Below are 21,018 nucleotides of genomic sequence, written 5' to 3'. Positions count from 1 at the left end.
GCTTTTCAATGCTGACAATCTTTTTTTTCTTTTTTTTTGCTGGTTACAATAAATGTAATTAATTATTTGAAATTTTGTCTTCACTGTAAACAAATACTTTCGAGACAATGTCTTGATTTGCAACAGTGTCTCCTGTAGGCCTATTTGCACAATAGTTTAGCTGTAAGCATTGTAATGGGAGAATTGTATACTAGAGTTATGATTAGAAATAAATAAATAAATCAACCAAAGCAGCTGTACAGTGTCAATAAAACAGAGTGTTTAAAGATCAGCGTCCCTGTCATTTTGTAGAGATTTTGGCTCAAACAGAAACTTTGAGTGATACTCGGGAGACAAACATGGAGAGGGGAACAAAGAAACAACACCGAAGGGGCAGAAACTACAAATCCCACATATCAGGTGACAGTGTTTTGTTTGTGCGAGCCTTGTGTTTCCATGTCTGAGGGGGAACACAGCGGGGGCGGTATAAACTGCAGAGTTTTTTCTTTCTTTCTTTTAGTTATTACACAGAATAAACAATGCAACTATACAGTAAATAATATACAGTTTAAAAAACAAGAGATTTAAAGTTGCCTCTTGGCCTATTTTTGTCATTTGAAGTGATGTTGGAACATAAAATAAAAAAACTTAACAACATGAGAACAGTGAAGAACAAGATGATCAATAAGAGTCTGAACAAAATCCTACATTGTTGTGAATAAAAGCCCGTTCTCTATCGTCTTGAGACTATCTCTCCACTCAGTTACATATTCCATATGTACGGGATATGACCCCCGCTGCCTGTCAGGGCACGTGGATATTTCTTTAAGACACACCGGCTTGCCCGGCCACGCCCTATTGCGTAGCTATAAAGCGCCTGCGCTGGCGTGTAATCACTGATTGTTTGATCTCCACGTTGTGTGTCAGGGTGCGTGTCACAATCCGAGAAGTTACTACTGAAAGAGAAGCAAAGATATAGTGTGAATCCGCTTACTTGTGTGAGTCGGGGCGTCTGTCACTGGCAGCCTCCCTGGATTGCTGTATCCGAAGCTCTTTCTGTCTGTCCTTTTCAACAACAACAAAAAAAAACAAACACCATAGCCTGTCTGGTCTGGCCGGAGGTCCTCTGGCTCCCAGCGGCGGTGGCTGTGTTCTCCCGGCGTATCGCTCGCGGCTCGTGAGCTAACGCGCTCGGTGGATACACACGGACTGCGTCCGGCACTGTGCTCTCTCCCCAGCGTATTGCTCGCGGTTCGGGAGCTGACGCGCATGGTGGTTGAGTACTGACTGGGTCGGCAGTGTCTCCCATCGGCGTATTGCTCGCGGCTCGCGGGCTGACGCGCCGGGTGGATTCACGGCGAACATCGTCTGTGTGGCTGAGCCGGAGCTCTTCGGCTCCCGGCCTCGGCAGCGTTCCTCACCGGCGTATTGCTCGCGGCTCGCGGGCTGACGCGCCCGGCGGCGAACGTCTGTCTCCCCTCTCTCCAAAAGTTCAAACACTCTCACCATCCCCCATCATAAGCGTACGGCTCCCAAGCAGCGGCCGGCACGCAGAGTACACTCACAGAGCAAAAATAAATCCCAGTTAGCTGTGGTGCTACAGGCTACCTGTAAACAGGAAGTGTGGTACTTCCGGTTTCCGGTCCCTGGTAATATGGCACGCCAGGAGGGTCATTGTTGTGTGGGTTGTGGGGTGGCAATGCCCCTAGAGGATGGGCATGATAATTGCGTGCTGTGTTTAGGACATGAGCATGCTCTGGTCTCAAGGGAAAAGCCTCAGTCATGCATGGACTGCTTTATTTTGCCTGCACGTACGAGGGAGGCTCGTTGTCGGTTTTTTGCCTCGAAACGGCCGGGCCCTCAGGTTTCTGAGGGACCCCGGCAGAAAACTGGCAGAACGGCTTCAGCCTCGGAGGGAACGGGGGAGTCTTCAGGTGTCTGGCAGACTCCATTGCTTCCCCTTCAACCCATGGTCATCCGGCCTCCACTCAGTTCTTTCCTGCCCCCGTCTTCAGGGTTGGACAGGGAAGAAGAGGCGGAGGAGGAGGACGTGGACATAGAAACAGTTGCCTCCTCCGACGATAACGACCTCTCTTGTGCACAACAAACAGCGGGCGAAGCCACAAGGGGGGAGCTAGCCTACCGCTTTGAGGCGGTAATGAACAGGGCCTCCAGAGCCCTGGGTGTTTCCCTCCCTGTAAATCCTATCACGGCCTCTAGGTTTGAGGATGAGGCGGAGGTGCGCCCTGCATCAACCCAGGTGCCCCTCCTACCTGATTTTAAGGAACTGCTGTGTCAGCAGTTCCATTCTCCAGCCTCTACCCACAAGTGGTCTGCAGCATGTCGCAGGTTTTCTAACATGCACGACAGGGACCAGGTTGCTTGTGGGACGCTTCCCCCTGTGGACCGAACCCTCACCCCACTGGTTTCCCCCTCCAGCTCCATCCTTGGCAACGCCACCTGCTCCAGCAAGAACTGCAGGGTCATGGATAGCTTGCTCGCTAAGCTGCACAAGGCTATGGCGGTGCAGACCCGGTTGGCTAACACTGGGGCTATTTTGTCCCTTTACCTCCGGGACCTGTCTCGGCAGGTTCAGGATGACACCAGTGTGGGGGAGGAGCTACAGACGGCCTCCTCATGCCTCTCCTCCGTGATGAAGGAGCAGGCTGAGGCGGCGGGCAGTGCTTTAGCGTCATTCTGGGTGGTTAGGCGCCACTTGTGGCTCTCTCAATCCCAGCTGCAGCAAGGGGATAGAGACTGTCTGCTTAAGGTGCCGGTGGAACCTCCCGCTATGTTCGGGCCCCATGCCACTGCTTTGTTGCAGCAGGCACAGGAGAGCCGCCGCTGCGCTAAGGAGGTTTCGGTGGGCCTTGCCAGGCGCGCTACAGGCCCAAGAAGGTCTGGCCCGTCTCGGTCTCATCAGGCACCGAATCCTGAGGCCCCGACATGGGGTCGTGGGGACCTCAGACTCCAGTTGGACGCCTCCCGGCAGCGTAGACACCGCCGTCAGACCAGGGGGAGAGGACCACCGGCTAGGGGGTCCTCAAAGCGCCCTCAGCCCTCCTGACGGTTATCAGGCCCTGGCCAACCAGCTTTCCCCGTCTGCCTCTCGCAAGGCGGCCTGGTTGGCCCTGGAGGCCGACCCATGGGTGGTCTCTACCATGATCCAGGGATACCGTATTCAGTTTTTGCGCCGGCCACCAGTAACACGGGTACCTACCTTTACAACAGTGGCCGATCCTCACCAGAGAACAGTTCTGCAGGCGGAGCTGTCTACTCTGCTGGAGAAGGGAGCAATAAGGGAGGTGGCCCCTGGAGATTGCCAGGCCGGGTTTTTCTCCCGCTACTTCCTGACCCCAAAAAGAGACGGGGGGCTCCGTCCAATTCTGGACCTCAGGGGGCTCAACCAGTATCTCCGTCCCCTGCGATGTCGGATGCTGACAGTCCCCAGGGTGAGGCAGGCAATCACTGCAGGAGACTGGTTTGCCACCATAGATCTCAAAGATGCGTATTTCCAGATACCCATCTGGAGAGGTCACTGGCGGTTCCTGCGGTTCGGCTTCGCAGGAGTGGTGTACGAGTTTCAGGTGCTGCCGTTCGGTATTTCTCTGGCACCGCGAACTTTTACTCGTTGCATGGATGCTGTTCTCTCCCCCCTGAGGCCAGAGCAAGCTGTACTTTCTGAGAAGGCTGCGTTCTTTCAACATCTGCAGGAAACTCCTGGGCATGTTTTATCAGACTGTGGTTGCCAGTGTTCTCTTTTATGCTGTGGTGTGCTGGGGGGGGGGGGCATCAAAGAGGAATTCCAACAGGCTGGAAAAGCTGATCAGGCGGGCTGGCTCTGTGGTCGGCAGCAAACTGGACTCCCTGGTGACAGTTGCTGAGAGGAGAACTCTGAACAAACTGCTGGCTATCATGGATGATGCCAGCCACCCTCTGCACACTGTCATCAGCTCACAGAGAAGCCGGTTCAGTGGAAGGCTGCTTCTCCCCAGAACCAAGACAAACAGACTAAAGGACTCTTTTGTCCCCCGAGCAATCAAGCTCTATAACTCTGCACTGGGGGGAAGGGGGAGGGGTGGTGGGGAAAACATTTAGGAAAATTTTAAAGTGATTTAGATTAAGATTGATGTATTTATATATATGTATTCATTACTGTTGTTCTAGCCCTGACTGCACTTTATATTTTATATTTTTTATATTTACTTTTATATTCTATATCTATCTGTGCCTTTTTAATGTATGATCGGTGCTGTGCTGCTGCTGGAACTTCAATTTCCCTGAGGGTAACCTCCAAAGGGATCAATAAAGTACTATCTATCTATCTATCTATCTATCTAGGCGGAGAGGTATCAGGATCCTGAACTACATCGACGACTGGCTGATTTGCGCGGCCTCCCAGGAGCAGTGCCGCCACCATGTGTCCCTGCTGCTGGACCATGTTCAGGGCTTAGGTCTGCGCCTGAATTACAAAAAGAGCAGGCTCGAGCCGTCCCAGGTGACGACCTTTCTGGGCATGGTCCTGGACTCAACGAGCAGCACAGCTGCTCTGACTCCGGAGAGGCAGCAGGCTTTCAGGACCTGCCTTGCCCTGTTCCAGCTGCGCGCTCAGGTCGACTGGGGCCTCTGTCTGCGCCTCATGGGCCTAATGGCAGCCATGGTGCAGGTGGTCCCTCTCGCCCTCTTACACATGCGGCCGGTGCAGAGGTGTCTGCTGTGTTTGGGGCTGTGCCCTCAGAGGTCTCACAAGACCAAAGTGTTGGTCTCTCGGAGGCTTCACGGAGCCCTCCAGTGGTGGAGGGTCCCCGAGAACATCATGAGGGGCCGGGCTCTGGGTCCAGTGATCTATCGCCAGCTGGTGTACACAGACGCGTCCACGTCAGGGTGGGGCGCCGTTCACGAGGGCTGCGGGGTCAACGGTGTTTGGACTGGCCGGTGGCTGGGTCAACACATAAATATCCTGGAGCTAAGAGCGGTTCTCCTCGCTCTGCGCCATTTCTCGTCGAGGCTGAGAGGTCACCATGTCATTGTCCGGACCGACAGCACAGTGACGGCCGCTTATATCAACAGGCAGGGGGGGCTGGGCTCCCCCGCCCTGTGCAAACTGGCAACCATTTTGTGGCAGTGGGCTCACCCGCTCTTCCTCTCGCTCAGGGCCGTGCATGTGCCGGGAGTGCTGAACTCCGCGGCAGACATCATGTCGAGGGGGGGTCCCCGACCGGGAGAGTGGAGACTCCATCCGGAGGTGGTCTCCGAGCTGTGGCGTCTCTTCGGCAGGGCAGAGGTCGACTTGTTCGCTTCCAGGGAGTCGGCGCATTGCCCACTCTTTTTCTCCCTGGGGAACGACAGCCCCCCGATGGGTTGGGATGCTCTGGCTCATCCGTGGCCCCGAGTTCTGCTCTATGCCTTCCCTCCCTTCACTCTTCTCCAGCCTCTTCTCCGACGAGTTCTGGTGGAGCGTGTGCGGGTTATACTTGTGGCCCCCCTGTGGCCCCACATGGCATGGTTTTCGGCGATTCCACCTCTGCTGGACGGGGCGCCATGGGAGCTTCCGCACCGGCGGGACCTGCTCTCCCAGGCGAACGGAGCCCTGTTCCACCCCTTCCCGGCAGGGCTCAGGCTGGTGGCCTGGCCCCTGAGAGGGACAGGCTCCTGGCCTTAGGGTTGCCGGAACCTGTGGTGGCAACCATCCAGCATGCCCGGGCTCCGTCCACGAGGGCTGCCTATGCCTACCGGTGGCAGATGTTTGCCACGTGGTGTGGGTCCCGCCAGGTAGACCCCCACTTGGCCCCAGCGCAGGAGATACTGCAGTTCCTGCAGTCCCAGCTGGAGGCACGGAAGGCTGCGGTAACACTGCGAGGATTGGTGGCAGCAATCAAAGCAGTGCGTATCCGTGAATTTGCCCTGAGTGCGGAGGACTGCAGCCTCATTTCCCGGTTTCTCCGGGGGGCCCAGAGACTTACTGTGCGCTCCACCGGTCCTGCGGTTCCTCCTTGGGACTTGGACATTGTCCTTGGGGCCCTTCAACGTCCCCCCTTTGAACCCCTCGGGGAGACTGATCTGAAGTGGCTTTCTGTGAAGACCGCCTTCCTGCTCGCCGTCACCTCGGCCAGGAGGGTGAGTGAGCTCCAGGCCTTGTCAGTGCATAGTGACTGTTGCCGGTTCTCCCAGGACGGTTCGGTTGTGGTTCTCCGCCCCAACCCGGCCTTCCTGCCGAAGGTCCTCACCGAGTTCCACCTGTCCCAGTCCATCGAACTCCGGTCTCTCTCCTCTCCAGTCTCTGGCGAGGAGCCAGAGCGGGGCCTGTCTGCCCTGTGCCCGGTCAGGGCCCTGACCGAATACATGCGGCGGACACGGGCTGTCCGGAGGTCTGACCAGCTGTTCATCTGTTATGACAGAGGGCGTCTAGGCAGGCCTCTGTCGAAGGCTAGGCTGTCTCACTGGGTTGTGGACGCTATTCAGCAGGCCTATGTGCAGTCGGGGGTGCCTGCTCCACCAGGGGTCCGGGCTCACTCCACTCGGGGTGTAGCCGCCTCATGGGCCCTGTGGCGGGGGGCCTCTCTGGCCTCCATATGCTCTGCCGCCACATGGTCGTCCCAGTCCACTTTCACTAAATTTTACCGCTTGAATGTGGCCACCAGCCCCTCCTTCGGGGAGCGGGTACTGGGCGTGGCCCGGCGGTAATTTACGTGTCTCCCCTCAGCCTTGCGTCTTGCGGGCTGAGTGTGCGGCTGCTCTGTGGCCAGGCTGGCCCCTGCGTCTTGCGGGGCCATTGTCGGTCCTTGGGTTAGCCCTGCGTCTTGCGGGCTTCCATGGCAGCCCTTTCCCTCTCAGGTTTGGCCCTAGCGCCTTGCGGGGCCTTCTCCTGTGAATTGTATATATTGTATATTTGTACATAGTTCGTGTGTTGCACGTTGTGGTGTGGGATTGTGGTTGCACCGTCTCCTCACGGGGTGTCTTAAAGATCTATCCCGTACATATGGAATATGTAACTGAGTGGAGAGATAGTCTCAAGACGATAGAGAACGTATGGTTACATTGTAACCTTGGTTCTCTGAGTGAAGAGACTATCTCTCCAGTCCTTAGGCCGCTCGGAGACACGTTTCGATCAAACTATCAGTGATTACACGCCAGCGCAGGCGCTTTATAGCTACGCAATAGGGCGTGGCCGGGCAAGCCGGTGTGTCTTAAAGAAATATCCACGTGCCCTGACAGGCAGCGGGGGTCATATCCCGTACATATGGAATATGTAACTGAGTGGAGAGATAGTCTCTTCACTCAGAGAACCAAGGTTACAATGTAACCATACGTTCTGGGTCTTTGTGAAATAAAACCAGGTCATATATCACAGAAACACAGAGACAGTAAACCATCAGCTCCATTTAGTCTTTCAGTTGTCATCATGTTCAGTTTTTTTTTAAAGATTAATAAAGTGTTTTGTCAATGTGAGAAGTTTCTGTGATATTTGTTAGGAAGAGGAGTAGTCTATAACATATTTAGTTCAGTTTAGTAGTTAAATTTGCATAAGAAACACTAACTTCACATTATATACAAGAATTAAAGAAAAACGAAAACAATGAATAATCTCAAAACACATCAGAGCAAACACACGTAATAAAAATTGCTCATATTACTTTGTTGGCGGTGTTTCCTTCGGGATATTTTTTTGTTTGCTTGTTTTTGTTCTGCTATGTTTTTGGTATGATTGCTTACGGTCTGGAGGTTGCATGTACAGTACATATACACTACATGTGATTTTGTGTGCATGTGTATAATTAAAAATAAAATAAAATTTTAGAATAAAAAAAAGAATTTCTCAAATTAATCAGAAAGAAGAAGTCACAGGAGAAATACTGTTATTTACAATCATGGAATTAAACAGATCAACACGTGCACCCATTTTAAATCACTCAGAATCGCTCATTCACAATTTGGAGGAGAAATGGGAGGTTGAAAAATGTCTGTAACAGGAGGAAGTTATCATCGAGCCAAAACACCGTGTGTGTGTGTTTATTGTTGTGAGTCTTTCATTAGACCTTGTTGGGTGCAGCTCGGTGCCTGAGGGTCTTCACTGCAGTGTGAAAACATTTTACTATGACGCAGTAAAAAACCACACATTCCCAGACTCAGACGTCACTGATGACGTCAAAGCTTTAAACCGTCTCATCCACATACGTATACATACACATGGATGTGTAGGTGTAGATTTTCTGGAGAAATGCATTTTCAGTGCCTTTTTTAAATCATATAATGTAATTTAATGTTTTCTTCAGTGTGATTTAAAAAAATAAAATCTTTGGAGATATTTATGGTGTATTTATTGATTGAGGTATTGGTTTTTTTTGTACGCCCACTCTTTTATTTGAGTTTAGTTTTCCCCATACTGTACTTCCTCAAGTACAATATTAAACTACTGACTCATTTGTATTTGTGTTTTAGGTGTTACAGTGTTCATCACATAGCTAAGCCTTAAACAGTCCTGTCATTAAAATTGTTGCTGGTATTATTTTTTCACCTTGAAGAGAAACTGGTAAAATCCAAACATAGCTGTTTCTCACTTGGAGTCTATCTGATGAGCTCATACACAAGATTTACAACAAGCTTCACAATGGACAGTAGTTGTTAGAATTAGTGTGTTTATGGTGTATTTCTTGATTTAAGTATTGTTTTTTGGTACACCACTCTTTTAATTGAGTCTAGTTTTCCCCATACTGTACTACTAAACTATTGTCTCCTTAAATGTATTTGTGTTTCAGGTGTTACACTGTTCATCACATAGCTAAGCCTTAAACAGCAGTCCTATTAAAATAGTTACTTTTTTCTCACCTTGAAGAGAAACTGGTAAAATCCAAACATAGCTGTTTCTCACTTGGGGTCTATCGGATGAGCTCATACACAAGATTTACAACAAGCTTCACATGGACAGTAGTTGTTTTGTGAAACAGAGAGAGACGAGGCATGTCACATTCAACCTCCCCCCGTCCACTCCTGCAGAAATAAGACAGCACAACATTGTCTGCTACGTCACCGTAACACCATCTTTAACCCATTTGAACTGCAATATAATCCATATCTGTAACTATATGTGACAAATCTGGAGAGGAACAGATTGACCTGCAATGTTGATCACATCATCTCCACATCCTCTTTATCCGTCCAGTACTGTGGTTTGAAAGTGAACAGCTCCTCCCTGTGGTGACATGGCTGCATTGTCCCTGCTGGAAAATGCCAAATTGATGTGAATGTAAGGAACATTTACTTACAAATGCATCTACTGTATAGCATATATAAAATGCTTCATAAAATAGTTAAAAAGATCTTCTTGGGAAAAACAATTCATTCTTAAAGCATGAAAAATAAGTAAGAAAATGGACATGTCACCATTATTTTCTCAAGTGAATTACTTTAACATGGTAACAACATTAAATATAACCCATTTTGTCAACATTTGATTAAATTGTGATATTTAGTACTCAGTTTTTTTAGTGCTTGGCATGAGGTGCCACTGGTTGAGTCTTGAAAATAAGTCTTTACAAAGGAAATGAAGTTGTGACTCAAGTAAAAGTGTCCACAGCTCCACCTGCTGGTGACAACACAACATGACAGTGTGTACAGGTGACCTTCAATGACACAGGTGAAAGAAACTGAAAGTAAATCTGATATTGTTGATCGGAGCTGAGACGCCATTACAGGGAGTGAGATCTCTACTGGAAAACACACGTTTAGAGGACTGTAAGAGGAAAGTTGAGGACTCAGTAACTCGGTGAGTTTTGCTGAAATGGCTGAGAAAGCTTCTGTCTTTGAAAGTTTCCTGAGTTGCCACGTGTGTTCAGAGACTTTCAGAGATCCTGTGTCTCTGAGCTGCAACCACAGTTTCTGTTCAAGCTGCCTGCAACAATTCTGGAAACAAGCTAAAAACAAAAACTGTCCCATTTGTAAAAGGAAATCTTCAAAGGATCATCTAATAGTGAATTTTGGACTGAAGACTGTGGCTGATTCCTTTGCTGGGAGACAGAAATCTGGATCATCAGAGACAGAAAAGCAACATGAGAAACAAATGGTGGTTTGTAGTAAACATGAAGAGGAGCCTAGATTGTTCTGTAAGGATGAAGATCGAGCTGTGTGCACCGTCTGTGATTTTCCTCACCACCAGAGTCACAAGGTGGTTCCTGTTGAAGAAGCAGTCAGTGACCTGAAGCAGCAGCTGAAATCTGACTTAAAGTCTCTGAAGGACAAGAGGGAAAAATATAAAAAAGTGGAGAAAACACACAATGACATGATTCAACACTCCAAGAAGCAGCTGTCGTCCACAGAGAGGCAGATCAGAGCAGAGTTCAACAAGCTCCACCAGCTCCTGAAAGAGGAAGAGGAGTCCAGACTGGCAGCTCTGAGGGAGGAAGAGGAGCAGAAGGGGAAGACTATGAGCAGAGAGATGAAGATGATTGAGGAGCAGATCTCCTCTCTGTCAGACAGTATCTGTGCTGTTGAAGAAGAGCTGCAGAAACACAAGGTGGCGTTCCTCAGCAGTTATAAAGCCACTCAGACCAGAGCCAGAGCCCAGTGCTCACTGTCAGATCCACAGCTGCTCTCAGGAGCTCTGATAGATGAGGCCAAACACCTGGGCAACCTGTCCTTCAGAGTCTGGGAGAAGATCAAGGAGAAGGTCCACTTCACTCCGGTCATCCTGGACCCAAACACTGCAGCTTCCTGGCTCTATCTGTCTGATGATCTGACCAGTGTGAGACATGGAAACACATGGCAGCTTCCTAACAATCCAGAGAGATGCACTTACTTTGCAGATGTTCTGGGGTCTGAGGGCTTCAGTTCAGGGAAACACAGCTGGGAGGTGGAGGTGGGAGATCATCCTGCCTGGAATGTGGGTTTGGCTAAAGAGTCAGTTGACAGGAAGGGAGAGTGTTCACCTTCACCAAAACATGGAGTCTGGTGTTTATGGCACCGTGATGGAAAATACCTTGATGGTGTTGGTAAGACTGTGACAGTGAAGAAGAGTCTCCAGAGGATCAGAGTCCAGCTGGACTATGACGGGGGGGAGGTGTCCTTCTACGACCCTGAAGACATGACTCACATCTACACTCACAGAGACACTTTCACTGAGAAACTCTTCCCATATTTCAGTATTGGAAGATCTGGTGATGCTAAAACCTCTGATATCAAAATATCAAAATCTGTCCCACTGAGATCAGTCTGTGATGTTCAGGGACGTTAGTTTTTCTATCATGATGGTTTGAGGTTTATTAAACTCTAAACTCATCACACTTCACAGCCAACCTGCTTCTACACCTCCTCACCTGTCATTTTGTCTTTAAATCACAGTAAATTAATATCTCATTAAACTGATCAGCAGAATTTAGTTTTTATTCAACCACAGTGTAACAGTCACTGAACTGATACTTTTTCATAGAGTTGTTTTGATGACACCTCACCAAAACTTGTTTGTACATTGTTTAGTTATAAATTTTGTTTCTTCCACTTTTTTTTATTATCATGTCCATTCTTACCATCTAGGTTAATATCTAAGAAAAAAAAGAAAACAAAATGCTGAGAGTGTATCACATCATCATCATCATCAAAAGACAAACTTGTTCACATGTTCATTATCCTGGTTATCAGCATCTTGTTTTGTTTCACACAACATACCAGTATGTGTATTCATTTATCCACACATCCTTGTCTCTGTTCAAATTTTAACTTTTGTGTCAATAAATCATTTCATTTATTGACACTTGGGCAGTCCGTGGCTCTTTTGTCACAGCTTATGAGCCATGTTGTGACACAGGTGTGCCAGCCTCTAACTGTATGTTATCTTCATGAACGGTTCTAGCTTTAACATCACAACACATCACATCACATGAACCCGATGTCAACAACACGTCAGTCTGTTACAATTTTTTGTATGAACGTGTCCCTCATTTACTGCTATTCTTTTGGCATTCCTACACTGAAGATTTATGTAGTAGTATACTGTGTAATGGCCAGGCTCAAAAATAAAAACAAACAAGCAAAACCCACTAACAGATGGCAACAAGTAGGTGATACCTTCATGGTGCTCGAGGTGGCTAGTTTTCTACTCGTAATATTTGGTAATTTTATTCTGGTGGGCACCACATTGTAAAGGACAACGGACGGAGAGACCTTAAATAACTAAATGAAATGAGAGATTTATTGTGCATCATTTACAATTCAATTATAATCAGTTAATTCAGAATCGGACGGCGTCACGCAGCAGAGGAGCAGCTGATGATCTCATGCACAACTTTGCCCAAATCAAATAAGACAGTGATGCAGTCAGAACAAGTTTGTTCACAGTCTGCTGAGAGCTCCAACCCTAATACTGCTTATGCTGATTTGTCAGAGCATGGAGTTCACAGATGCTATTAACCCACACAAACACAAACACACTTGTTACACTTTGCATATTGTTTGATTCTCATCGACGCACATTTCTATAACCAGTAGGTCTTGATTATCACAAAGCAGAGGGTAAAACAATTCAAGCAAAACGCACACACAACGGAGTATATCCTGTGATAGAACCACTATCAGCACCTGACACCGGTGACAGATGTGTTGGAGTGTTTAGGGGAGGAGCATGGGCGCAGTTATAAAGCCCCTCTGGACGGACGGACGCCTCCAAGTCAGTCGGCTGACAGAGGAGAGGAAGCGTCCCCCCCCCCTATAATGTATTTAGTTCAAATTTGCATAAGAAACACTAACTTCACATTATATAAAAGAATTAAAGAAAAACGAAAACAATGAATAATCACAAAACACATCAGAGCAAACCCACGTAATAAAAATTGCTCATATTACTTTGTTGGTGGTGTTTCCTTCGGGATATTTTTTGTTTGCTTGTTTTTGTTCTGCTATGTTTTTGGTATGATTGCTTACGGTCTGGAGGTTGCATGTACAGTACATATACACTACATGTGATTTTGTGTGCATGTGTATAATTAAAAATAAAATAAAATTTTAGAATAAAAAAAATAATTTCTCAAATTAATCAGAAAGAAGAAGTCACAGGAGAAATACTGTTATTTACAATCATGGAATTAAACCAATCAACACGTGCACCCATTTTAAATCACTCAGAATCGCTCATTCACAATTTGGAGGAGAAATGGGAGGTTGAAAAATGTCTGTAACAGGAGGAAGTTATCATCGAGCCAAAACACCGTGTGTGTGTGTTTATTGTTGTGAGTCTTTCATTAGACCTTGTTGGGTGCAGCTCGGGGCCTGAGGGTCTTCACTGCAGTGTGAAAACATTTTACTATGACGCAGTAAAAAACCACACATTCCCAGACTCAGACGTCACTGATGACGTCAAAGCTTTAAACCGTCTCATCCACATACGTATACATCCACACAAACATCCACATAGACGTTTGTGGATGTGCAGCTGTAGATTTTTGGGAGAAATGCATTTTCAGTGCCTTTTTTAAATCATATAATGTAATTTAATGTTTTCTTCAGTGTAATTTAAAAAAAATAAAATCTTTGGAGATATTTATGGTGTATTTATTGATTGAGGTATTGGTTTTTTTTGTACGCCCACTCTTTTATTTGAGTTTAGTTTTCCCCATACTGTACTTCTTCAAGTACAATATTAAACTATTGACTCATTTGTATTTGTGTTTTGGGTCAGGTGTTACAGTGTTCATCACATAGCTAAGCCTTAAACAGTCCTGTCATTAAAATAGTTGCTGGTATTATTTTTTCACCTTGAAGAGAAACTGGTAAAATCCAAACATAGCTGTTTCTCACTTGGAGTCTATCTGATGAGCTCATACACAAGATTTACAACAAGCTTCACAATGGACAGTAGTTGTTAGAATAAGTGTGTTTATGGTGTATTTCTTGATTTAAGTATTGTTTTTTGGTTCACCACTCTTTTAATTGAGTCTAGTTTTCCCCATAGCTACTGTACTACTAAACTATTGACTCCTTAAATGTATTTGTGTTTCAGGTGTTACAATGTTCATCACATAGCTAAGCCTTAAACAGCAGTCCTATTAAAATAGTTACTTTTTTCTCACCTTGAAGAGAAACTGGTAAAATCCAAACATAGCTGTTTCTCACTTGGAGTCTATCGGATGAGCTCATACACAAGATTTACAGCAAGCTTCACAATGGACAGTAGTTGTTTTGTGAAACAGAGAGAGACGAGGCATGTCACATTCAAACTCCCCCCGTCCACTCCTGCAGAAATAAGACAGCACAACATTGTCTGCTACGTCACAGTAACACCATCTTTAACCCATTTGAACTGCAATATAATCCATATCTGTAACTATATATGACAAATCTGGAGAGGAACAGATTGACCTGCACATGTTGATCACATCATCTCCACATCCTCTTTATCCGTCGGGTACTGTGGTTTGAAAGTGAACAGCTCCTCCCTGTGGTGACATGGCTGCATTGTCCCTGCTGGAAAATGCCAAATTGATGTGATTATAAGGAACATTTACTTACAAATGCATCTATAGCATATATAAAATGCTTTATAAAATAGTTAAAATCATCTTCTTGGGAAAAACAATTCATTCTTAAAGCTTAAAAAATAAGAAAACGGACATGTCACCATTATTTTCTCAAGTGAATTACTTTAATGTGGTAACAACATTAAATATAACCTGTTCGATCAATATTTGATTAAACTGTGATATTTAGATATTTTTTTTTAGTGCTTGACATGAGGTGTCACTGGTTGAGTCTAAAATAAGTGATAAACGAGGAAATGAAGTTGTGAATCAAGTAACAGTGTCCACAGCTCCACCTGCTGGTGACAACACAACATAACAGTGTGAACAGGTAACATTCAGTGACACAGGTGAAGGAAACTGAAAGTAAATCTGATATTGTTGATCGGAGCTGAGACGCCATTACAGGGTGTGAGATCTCTACTCGAAAACTCACGTTTAGAGGACTGTAAGAGGAAAGTTGAGGAGTCAGTAACTTGGTGAGTTTTGCTAAGATGGCTGAGAAAGCTTCTGTCTTTGAAAGTTACCTGAGTTGCCACGTGTGTTCAGAGACTTTCAGAGATCCTGTGTCTCTGAGCTGCAACCACAGCTTCTGTTCAAGCTGCCTGCAGCAATTCTGGCAACAAGCTAAAAACAAAAACTGTCCCATTTGTAAAAGGAAATCCTCAAAGGATATTCTAATAGTGAATTTTGGACTGAAGACTGTGGCTGATTCCTTTGCTGGGAGACAGAAATCTGGATCATCAGAGACTGAAAAGCAACATGAGAAACAAATGGTGGTCTGTAGTAAACATGAAGAGGAGCCTAAATTGTTCTGTAAGGATGAAGATCGAGCTGTGTGTCCTGTCTGTGAGGTTTCTCATGACCAGAGTCACAAGGTGGTTCCTGTAGAAGAAGCAGTCAGTGACCTGAAGCAGCAGCTGAAATCTGACTTAAAGTCTCTGAAGGACAAGAGGGAAAAATACAAACAAGTGGAGAAGACATACAATGAAATGTTTCAACACTCCAAGAAGCAGCTGTCGTCCACAGAGAGGCAGATCAGAGCAGAGTTCAACAAGCTCCACCAGCTCCTGAGAGAGGAAGAGGAGTCCAGACTGGCAGCTCTGAGGGAGGAAGAGGAGCAGAAGGGGAAGACAATGAGCAGAGAGATGAAGATGATTGAGGAGCAGATCTCCTCTCTGTCAGACAGTATCTGTGCTGTTGAAGAAGAGCTGCAGAAACACAAGGTGGCGTTCCTCAGCAGTTATAAAGCCACTCAGACCAGAGCCAGAGCCCAGTGCTCACTGTCAGATCCACAGCTGCTCTCAGGAGCTCTGATAGATGAGGCCAAACACCTGGGCAACCTGTCCTTCAGAGTCTGGGAGAAGATCAAGGAGAAGATGAAGGAGAAGGTCCACTTCACTCCTGTCATCCTGGACCCAAACACTGCAAATCCCTGTCTCCATCTGTCTGATGATCTGACCAGTGTGAGAAATGGAGACACAAAGCAGCAGCTTCCTGACAATCCCGAGAGAATCACTGAGTATCCAGATGTTCTGGGCTCTGAGGGCTTCATCTCAGGGAAACACAGCTGGGAGGTGGAGGTGGGAGATCATCCTGGCTGGACTGTGGGTTTGGCTAAAGATTCAGTTGACAGGAAGGGAGAGTGTCCACCTTCACCAAAACATGGAATCTGGTGTTTGAAGCATCGCAGTGGAAAATACACCAATGGTGTTGGTAAGCCTTTGACAGTGAACAAGAGTCTCCAGAGGATCAGAGTCCAGCTGGACTATGACAGGGGGGAGGTGTCCTTCTACGACCCTGAAGACATGACTCACATCTACACTCACAGAGACACTTTCACTGAGAAACTCTTCCCATATTTCAGTATTGGACCGTCTGGTGATGCTGAAACATCTGATATCAAAATGTGTCCCTCTGAGATCAGTCTGTGATGTTCAGGGACGTTAGTTTTTCTATCATGATGGTTTGAGGTTTATTAAACTCTAAACTCATCATGACACTTCACAGCCAACCTGCTTCTACACCTGCTCACCTGTCATTTTGTATTTAAATCACAGTTAATTAATATCTCATTAAACTGATCAGCAGAATTTAGTTTTTATTTGGCCCCAGTGTAACATTCACTGAACTGATATTTTTTTATTGAGTTGTTTTGATGACACCTCACCAAAACTTGTTTGTACATTGTTTAGTTATAAATTTTGTTTCTTCCACTTTTTTTTATCATGTCCATTCTTACCATCCAGGTTAATATCTAAAAAAAAAAAAAAATGCTTAGAGTGTATCACATCATCATCATCAAAAGACAAACTTATTCACATGTTCATTATCCTGGTTATCACCATCTTGTTTTGTTTCACACAACATACCAGTATGTGTAATCGTTTATCCACACATCCTTGTCTATGTTCAAATTTTAACTTTTCTGTCAATAAATCATTTCATTTATTGACACTTTGGCAGTCCGTGGCTCTTTTGTCACAGTTTATGAGCCAGGTTGTGACACAGGTGTGCCAGCCTCTAACTGTAGGCTATGTCATCTTCATGAACGGTTCTAGCTATAACATCACAACACATCACATCACATGAACCCAATGTCAACAACATGTCAGTCTGTTACAATATTTTGTATGAACGTGTCCCTCATTTACTGCTATTCTTTTGGCATTCCTACACTGAAGATTTGTGTAGTAGTATACTGTGTAATGGCCAGGCTCAAAAATAAAAACAAACAAGCAAAACCCACTAACAGACGGCAACAAGTAGGCGATACCTTCATGGTGCTCGAGGTGGCTAGTTTTCTACTCGTAATATTTAGTAATTTTATTCTGGTGGGCACCACGTTGTAAAGGACAATGGGCATTATGTAATAATGTAATACATCTTCACGTCATTATGTAATAACGCCGCATTTTGTAATAATCTGCCGCATTTTGTAATAAAAATCTTGAACGCAATATGTAATAAACTTTGCCGCATTTTGTAATAAGTTGTTACATTTTGCATCACTTATTACATATTGCGGGTGTTGCACTTTTTTATGAAGAAAATGTAATAATTTGGTGCATTATGTAATAAACCACCAAAATGGATGTCTTAATTAGAAAAAAAACAGACTCTGGTGACATCTTGTCACCAGAGTCTCCCGTGTCACGCTGCTCCTCCGCTCCGCTGAGCAGAGCGGTCTCCTCCGACAGCGGATGGTAACCGCTCGACCCCCCGCCCACCGACAATAATACGCCCGAGTCATGTTCGTCTGTGGAGGGATGACATGGACCACGGTCCGACTGGAGCTCCAGGCCGGGTCCAGTTCTGCTCCAGCAGCGGCAGGGGCGGCTGGGATCACCGCCCCCGGAGCCGCAGCTGGGGCGAGCTGGGGGGGCGAGCTGGGGGGGGGGGGGGGGTCGAGCTGTGGGATTTCATCGGGCTGATGATGCTGGAAGTGATTTTGCCTCTGATTTTCACCAGATTTAACATTTCATCAAAATTTGCCCAGCTGATCCATTTAAATTATTGAAATATTATCATCATCTGCAAGCAGCAGCTGTAAAACGAGAACCAGTCCCAAAAGCTCCAGGCCCGGAGAACCAGAGAGGGGACCCTCCCAGAGTGCTCCCCGAGAATGGTGCATCGCCGCCCGGGTAAAATACGTGAGGGAGAGGGCTGGAGGATTTGACGCTTTTTTCAAAACTCCGATCTAAAATATCAGATTATACCACTTTCCCTTGGTCGATTGAGGTCCAGTAAAAAGTATGATGGTCTTTTAACTCTCCTCTAGCCATGTGTGTATTATGATGTCATGTTTTTACACAGAGAGTCACGTGACCATGCCTTTTAGTCAACATGTCACAAAAAACTGTATGGGAGTAGTACATGGCCATATAAAATGAAAGAAAGAAAAAAGCTCCAGCAAACTATAAGTAAACAAATCAATGTTGGCCCTGTTCAAAGGCAGACATATGACTGTTCTCATAATAGTTGGAGGAAATTATTATTTTATTGCAGTTTTTCAACATTTGGTAACAATGGGACTCATTATCATTATTAATAATACTGCACAACTGAAAGGTGAGTGTGAGGGTCCTGTGTGCGTGTGAGTGAGTGAGTGAGGTGGAGCAGAGGAAGAAGTGAGAGCTGTCTGATAAAGTTTGTGTTATGTTGTTGTATAGTTACATTGGGTCGGACGCTACAATATCAATAAAAACGTGCGCTTAACATAGACGTCGGACGCGAAATAGCCGCGGAGCGGAGGCAGTTTCCTTTCGGCGCCCTTAACCGACTGTGCCAGATGCGCCAGAGCGCGCACCTCTGTGCCAGGCTCGCGCTCTGCAGCGATTTGTTTGATGCCCTGCCCTGAAAGCGGTAGCCTATTATAATTAATACACTTATATTTGATTTAGATTTGACCGTCCTACTGGTTTTAGAAATTAATTCATGATTCATGCTGGTATGCTGGTATGCTTAAAGTCAGTGTTGTTCTGATGGTCCTAATGTTTGTTTTTTTCTAATTAAGACATCCATTTTGGTGGTTTATTACATAATGCACCAAATTATTACATTTTCTTCATAAAAAGTGCAACACCCGTAATATGTAATAAGTGATGCAAAATGTAACAACTTATTACAAAATGCGGCAAAGTTTATTACATATTGCGTTCAAGATTTTTATTACAAAATGCGGCAGATTATTACAAAATGCGGCGTTATTACATAATGACGTGAAGATTTATTACATTATTACATAATGCGGCATTATTACATAATGCGGCGTTACAGACCTCAAATAACTAAATGAAATGAGAGATTTATTGTGCATCATTTACAATTCAATTATAATCAGTTAATTCATAATCGGATGGCGTCACGCAGCAGAGGAGCAGCTGATGATCTCATGCACAACTTTGCCCGAATCAAATAAGACAGTGATGCAGTCAGAACAAGTTTGTTCACAGTCTGCTGAGAGCTCCAACCCTAATGCTGCTTATCCTGATTTGTCAGAGCATGGAGTTCACAGATGCTATTAACCCACACAAACACAAACGCAAACACACACACACACACACTTGTTACACTTTGCATATTGTTTGATTCTCATCGACGCACATTTCTATAACCAGTAGGTCTTGATTATCACAAAGCAGAGGGTAAAACAATTCAAGGAACACGCACACACAACGGAGTATCCTGTGATAGAACCACTATCAGCACCTGACACCGGTGACAGATGTGTTGGAGTGTTTAGAGGAGGAGCATGGGCGCAGTTATAAAGCCCCTCTGGACGGACGGATGCCTCCAAGTCAGTCGGCTGACAGAGGAGAGGAAGCGTCTCCATCATGGCGTACTTTCAGGTAAGCTCAGTCTGGTGGAGCATGGGGGCTCACATGTTGTATGATTAGGATGTAAATTGGTTTCCTGTTCCCGCCCCCACCCCCTCCTTACTCATCATTCATAATTCGTCTCCAGCACATCTACGTACTCGAGGACTTGAACGACACGGGTTCAAGGCTCCGGTGAGCTCGGGGTGGATCTGCAGGAGCCCTGTGAGGTGGAGCATGTGAGGACCACTGAGCTCCAGCGGGTCTTCTTGCCCGTGGTCTACGCTCTCATCTTCATCCTATGGGCATCACTGGAAACGGCCTGGTGGTCATCGTGCTGGGCTGCCAGCGCAGGTGAGTGGACAGGTGGACAGGGCCGGTGGTGGTGGTGGTGGGTGGGCTCAGACCTTTAGGCCTTGCGTGGGTTTTTAATGCTCTTGTGTTTGTGTCCAGGTCACCTGTCCACCTGTTAATAGAAGGACAACCGGTGGAGAGGGTCCCACATTTCAACTTTCTGGGGCTCCACATCTCAGATGATCTGTCCTGGAGCCACAACACCACCAGCCTAATCAAAAAGGCCCAGAAGCGCCTTTACTTTCTTCTTAGGAGGCTGAAAAAGAACCGCCTCTCACAGGAAGTAATGATCAACTTCTATCGCAGCACTGTGGAAAGCATTCTTTCCTATACGGCTGCACGATCTGGCACAGTAGCTGCACTTCTGCTGAGAGGAAAAGCCTGCAGAAAGTTATTACAAACAGCGCAGTGGATTGTGGGTTCCACTCTTCCCTCCCTCAGTGACATCTACCAGAGCCGTCTCCACAAGAGGGTCTCCAAAATCCTGATGGACCCCTCACACCCTGGACACGGCCTGTTCAGCAGGCTCCCATCAGGAAGGCTGAGAACCTTTCGGGCTAAAACCCAGAGGTTAAAGAACAGTTTTTATCCAAGGGCTGTGGATCTCTTGCTTAGCTCCTAACGTGATGTAATTTATGTTTTTAATATGTTGATGTATTTATTTGACACTGGCACATTGCACTTTATTTGTGCAAACACTTGATTATTTATTTATTGATTGATTTTTAGCTCTTTGCTGCTATAGGAGACTGCCGAAGACCTCCTCTTTGTTATGCCGCTGCCGTTCTGGGCCGCGGACTCGGCCCTGTTGGACTGGCGCTTGGGGGGCGGCCTCCTGCATCTGGGTGCATATTACCTACACGGTC

General features: G+C 46.2%; 2 protein-coding genes and 1 pseudogene across 3 annotated transcripts in view; all 3 read left to right on the top strand.

Moving 5' to 3' along the window:
- The first annotated feature begins 9,687 nt into the window (after window positions 1-9,687).
- Window positions 9,688-11,190, top strand: LOC310991957 (nuclear factor 7, brain-like; annotated as a pseudogene). Its single transcript has one exon. The product of its transcript is annotated as a nuclear factor 7, brain-like (transcript).
- A 3,750-nt stretch (window positions 11,191-14,940) lies between these two features.
- Window positions 14,941-16,555, top strand: LOC310991956 (nuclear factor 7, brain-like). Its single transcript, XM_083979887.1, has one exon. The coding sequence runs from the start codon at window positions 14,975-14,977 to the stop codon at window positions 16,412-16,414; it is 1,440 nt and encodes a 479-aa protein (XP_083836013.1). The 5' UTR covers window positions 14,941-14,974; the 3' UTR covers window positions 16,415-16,555.
- Window positions 16,556-19,816: 3,261 nt separating this feature from the next.
- Window positions 19,817-21,018, top strand: part of LOC310991918 (C-X-C chemokine receptor type 4-like) — a gene marked incomplete at both ends in the record, with an annotated part of 67,639 nt that continues 66,437 nt past the window's right edge. The window contains 4 exon segments of the mRNA XM_083979847.1: window positions 19,817-19,831; window positions 19,947-19,984; window positions 19,986-20,100; window positions 20,103-20,152. Of these exon segments, the coding sequence (XP_083835973.1) occupies window positions 19,817-19,831; window positions 19,947-19,984; window positions 19,986-20,100; window positions 20,103-20,152 (218 nt within the window).

This window comes from Trachurus trachurus (assembly GCF_905171665.1).
Source record: "Trachurus trachurus genome assembly, chromosome: 9".
Lineage (NCBI taxonomy): Eukaryota > Metazoa > Chordata > Actinopteri > Carangiformes > Carangidae > Trachurus > Trachurus trachurus.
Note: the sequence above shows the minus strand (reverse complement) of the source record. Positions and strands in the feature narration are given on the sequence as shown.

Excerpts from the sequence above, each read along its gene's own strand:
- LOC310991956 (XM_083979887.1), top strand. The coding sequence starts at position 14,975 with ATGGCTGAGAAAGCTTCTGTCTTTGAAAGTTACCTGAGTTGCCACGTG.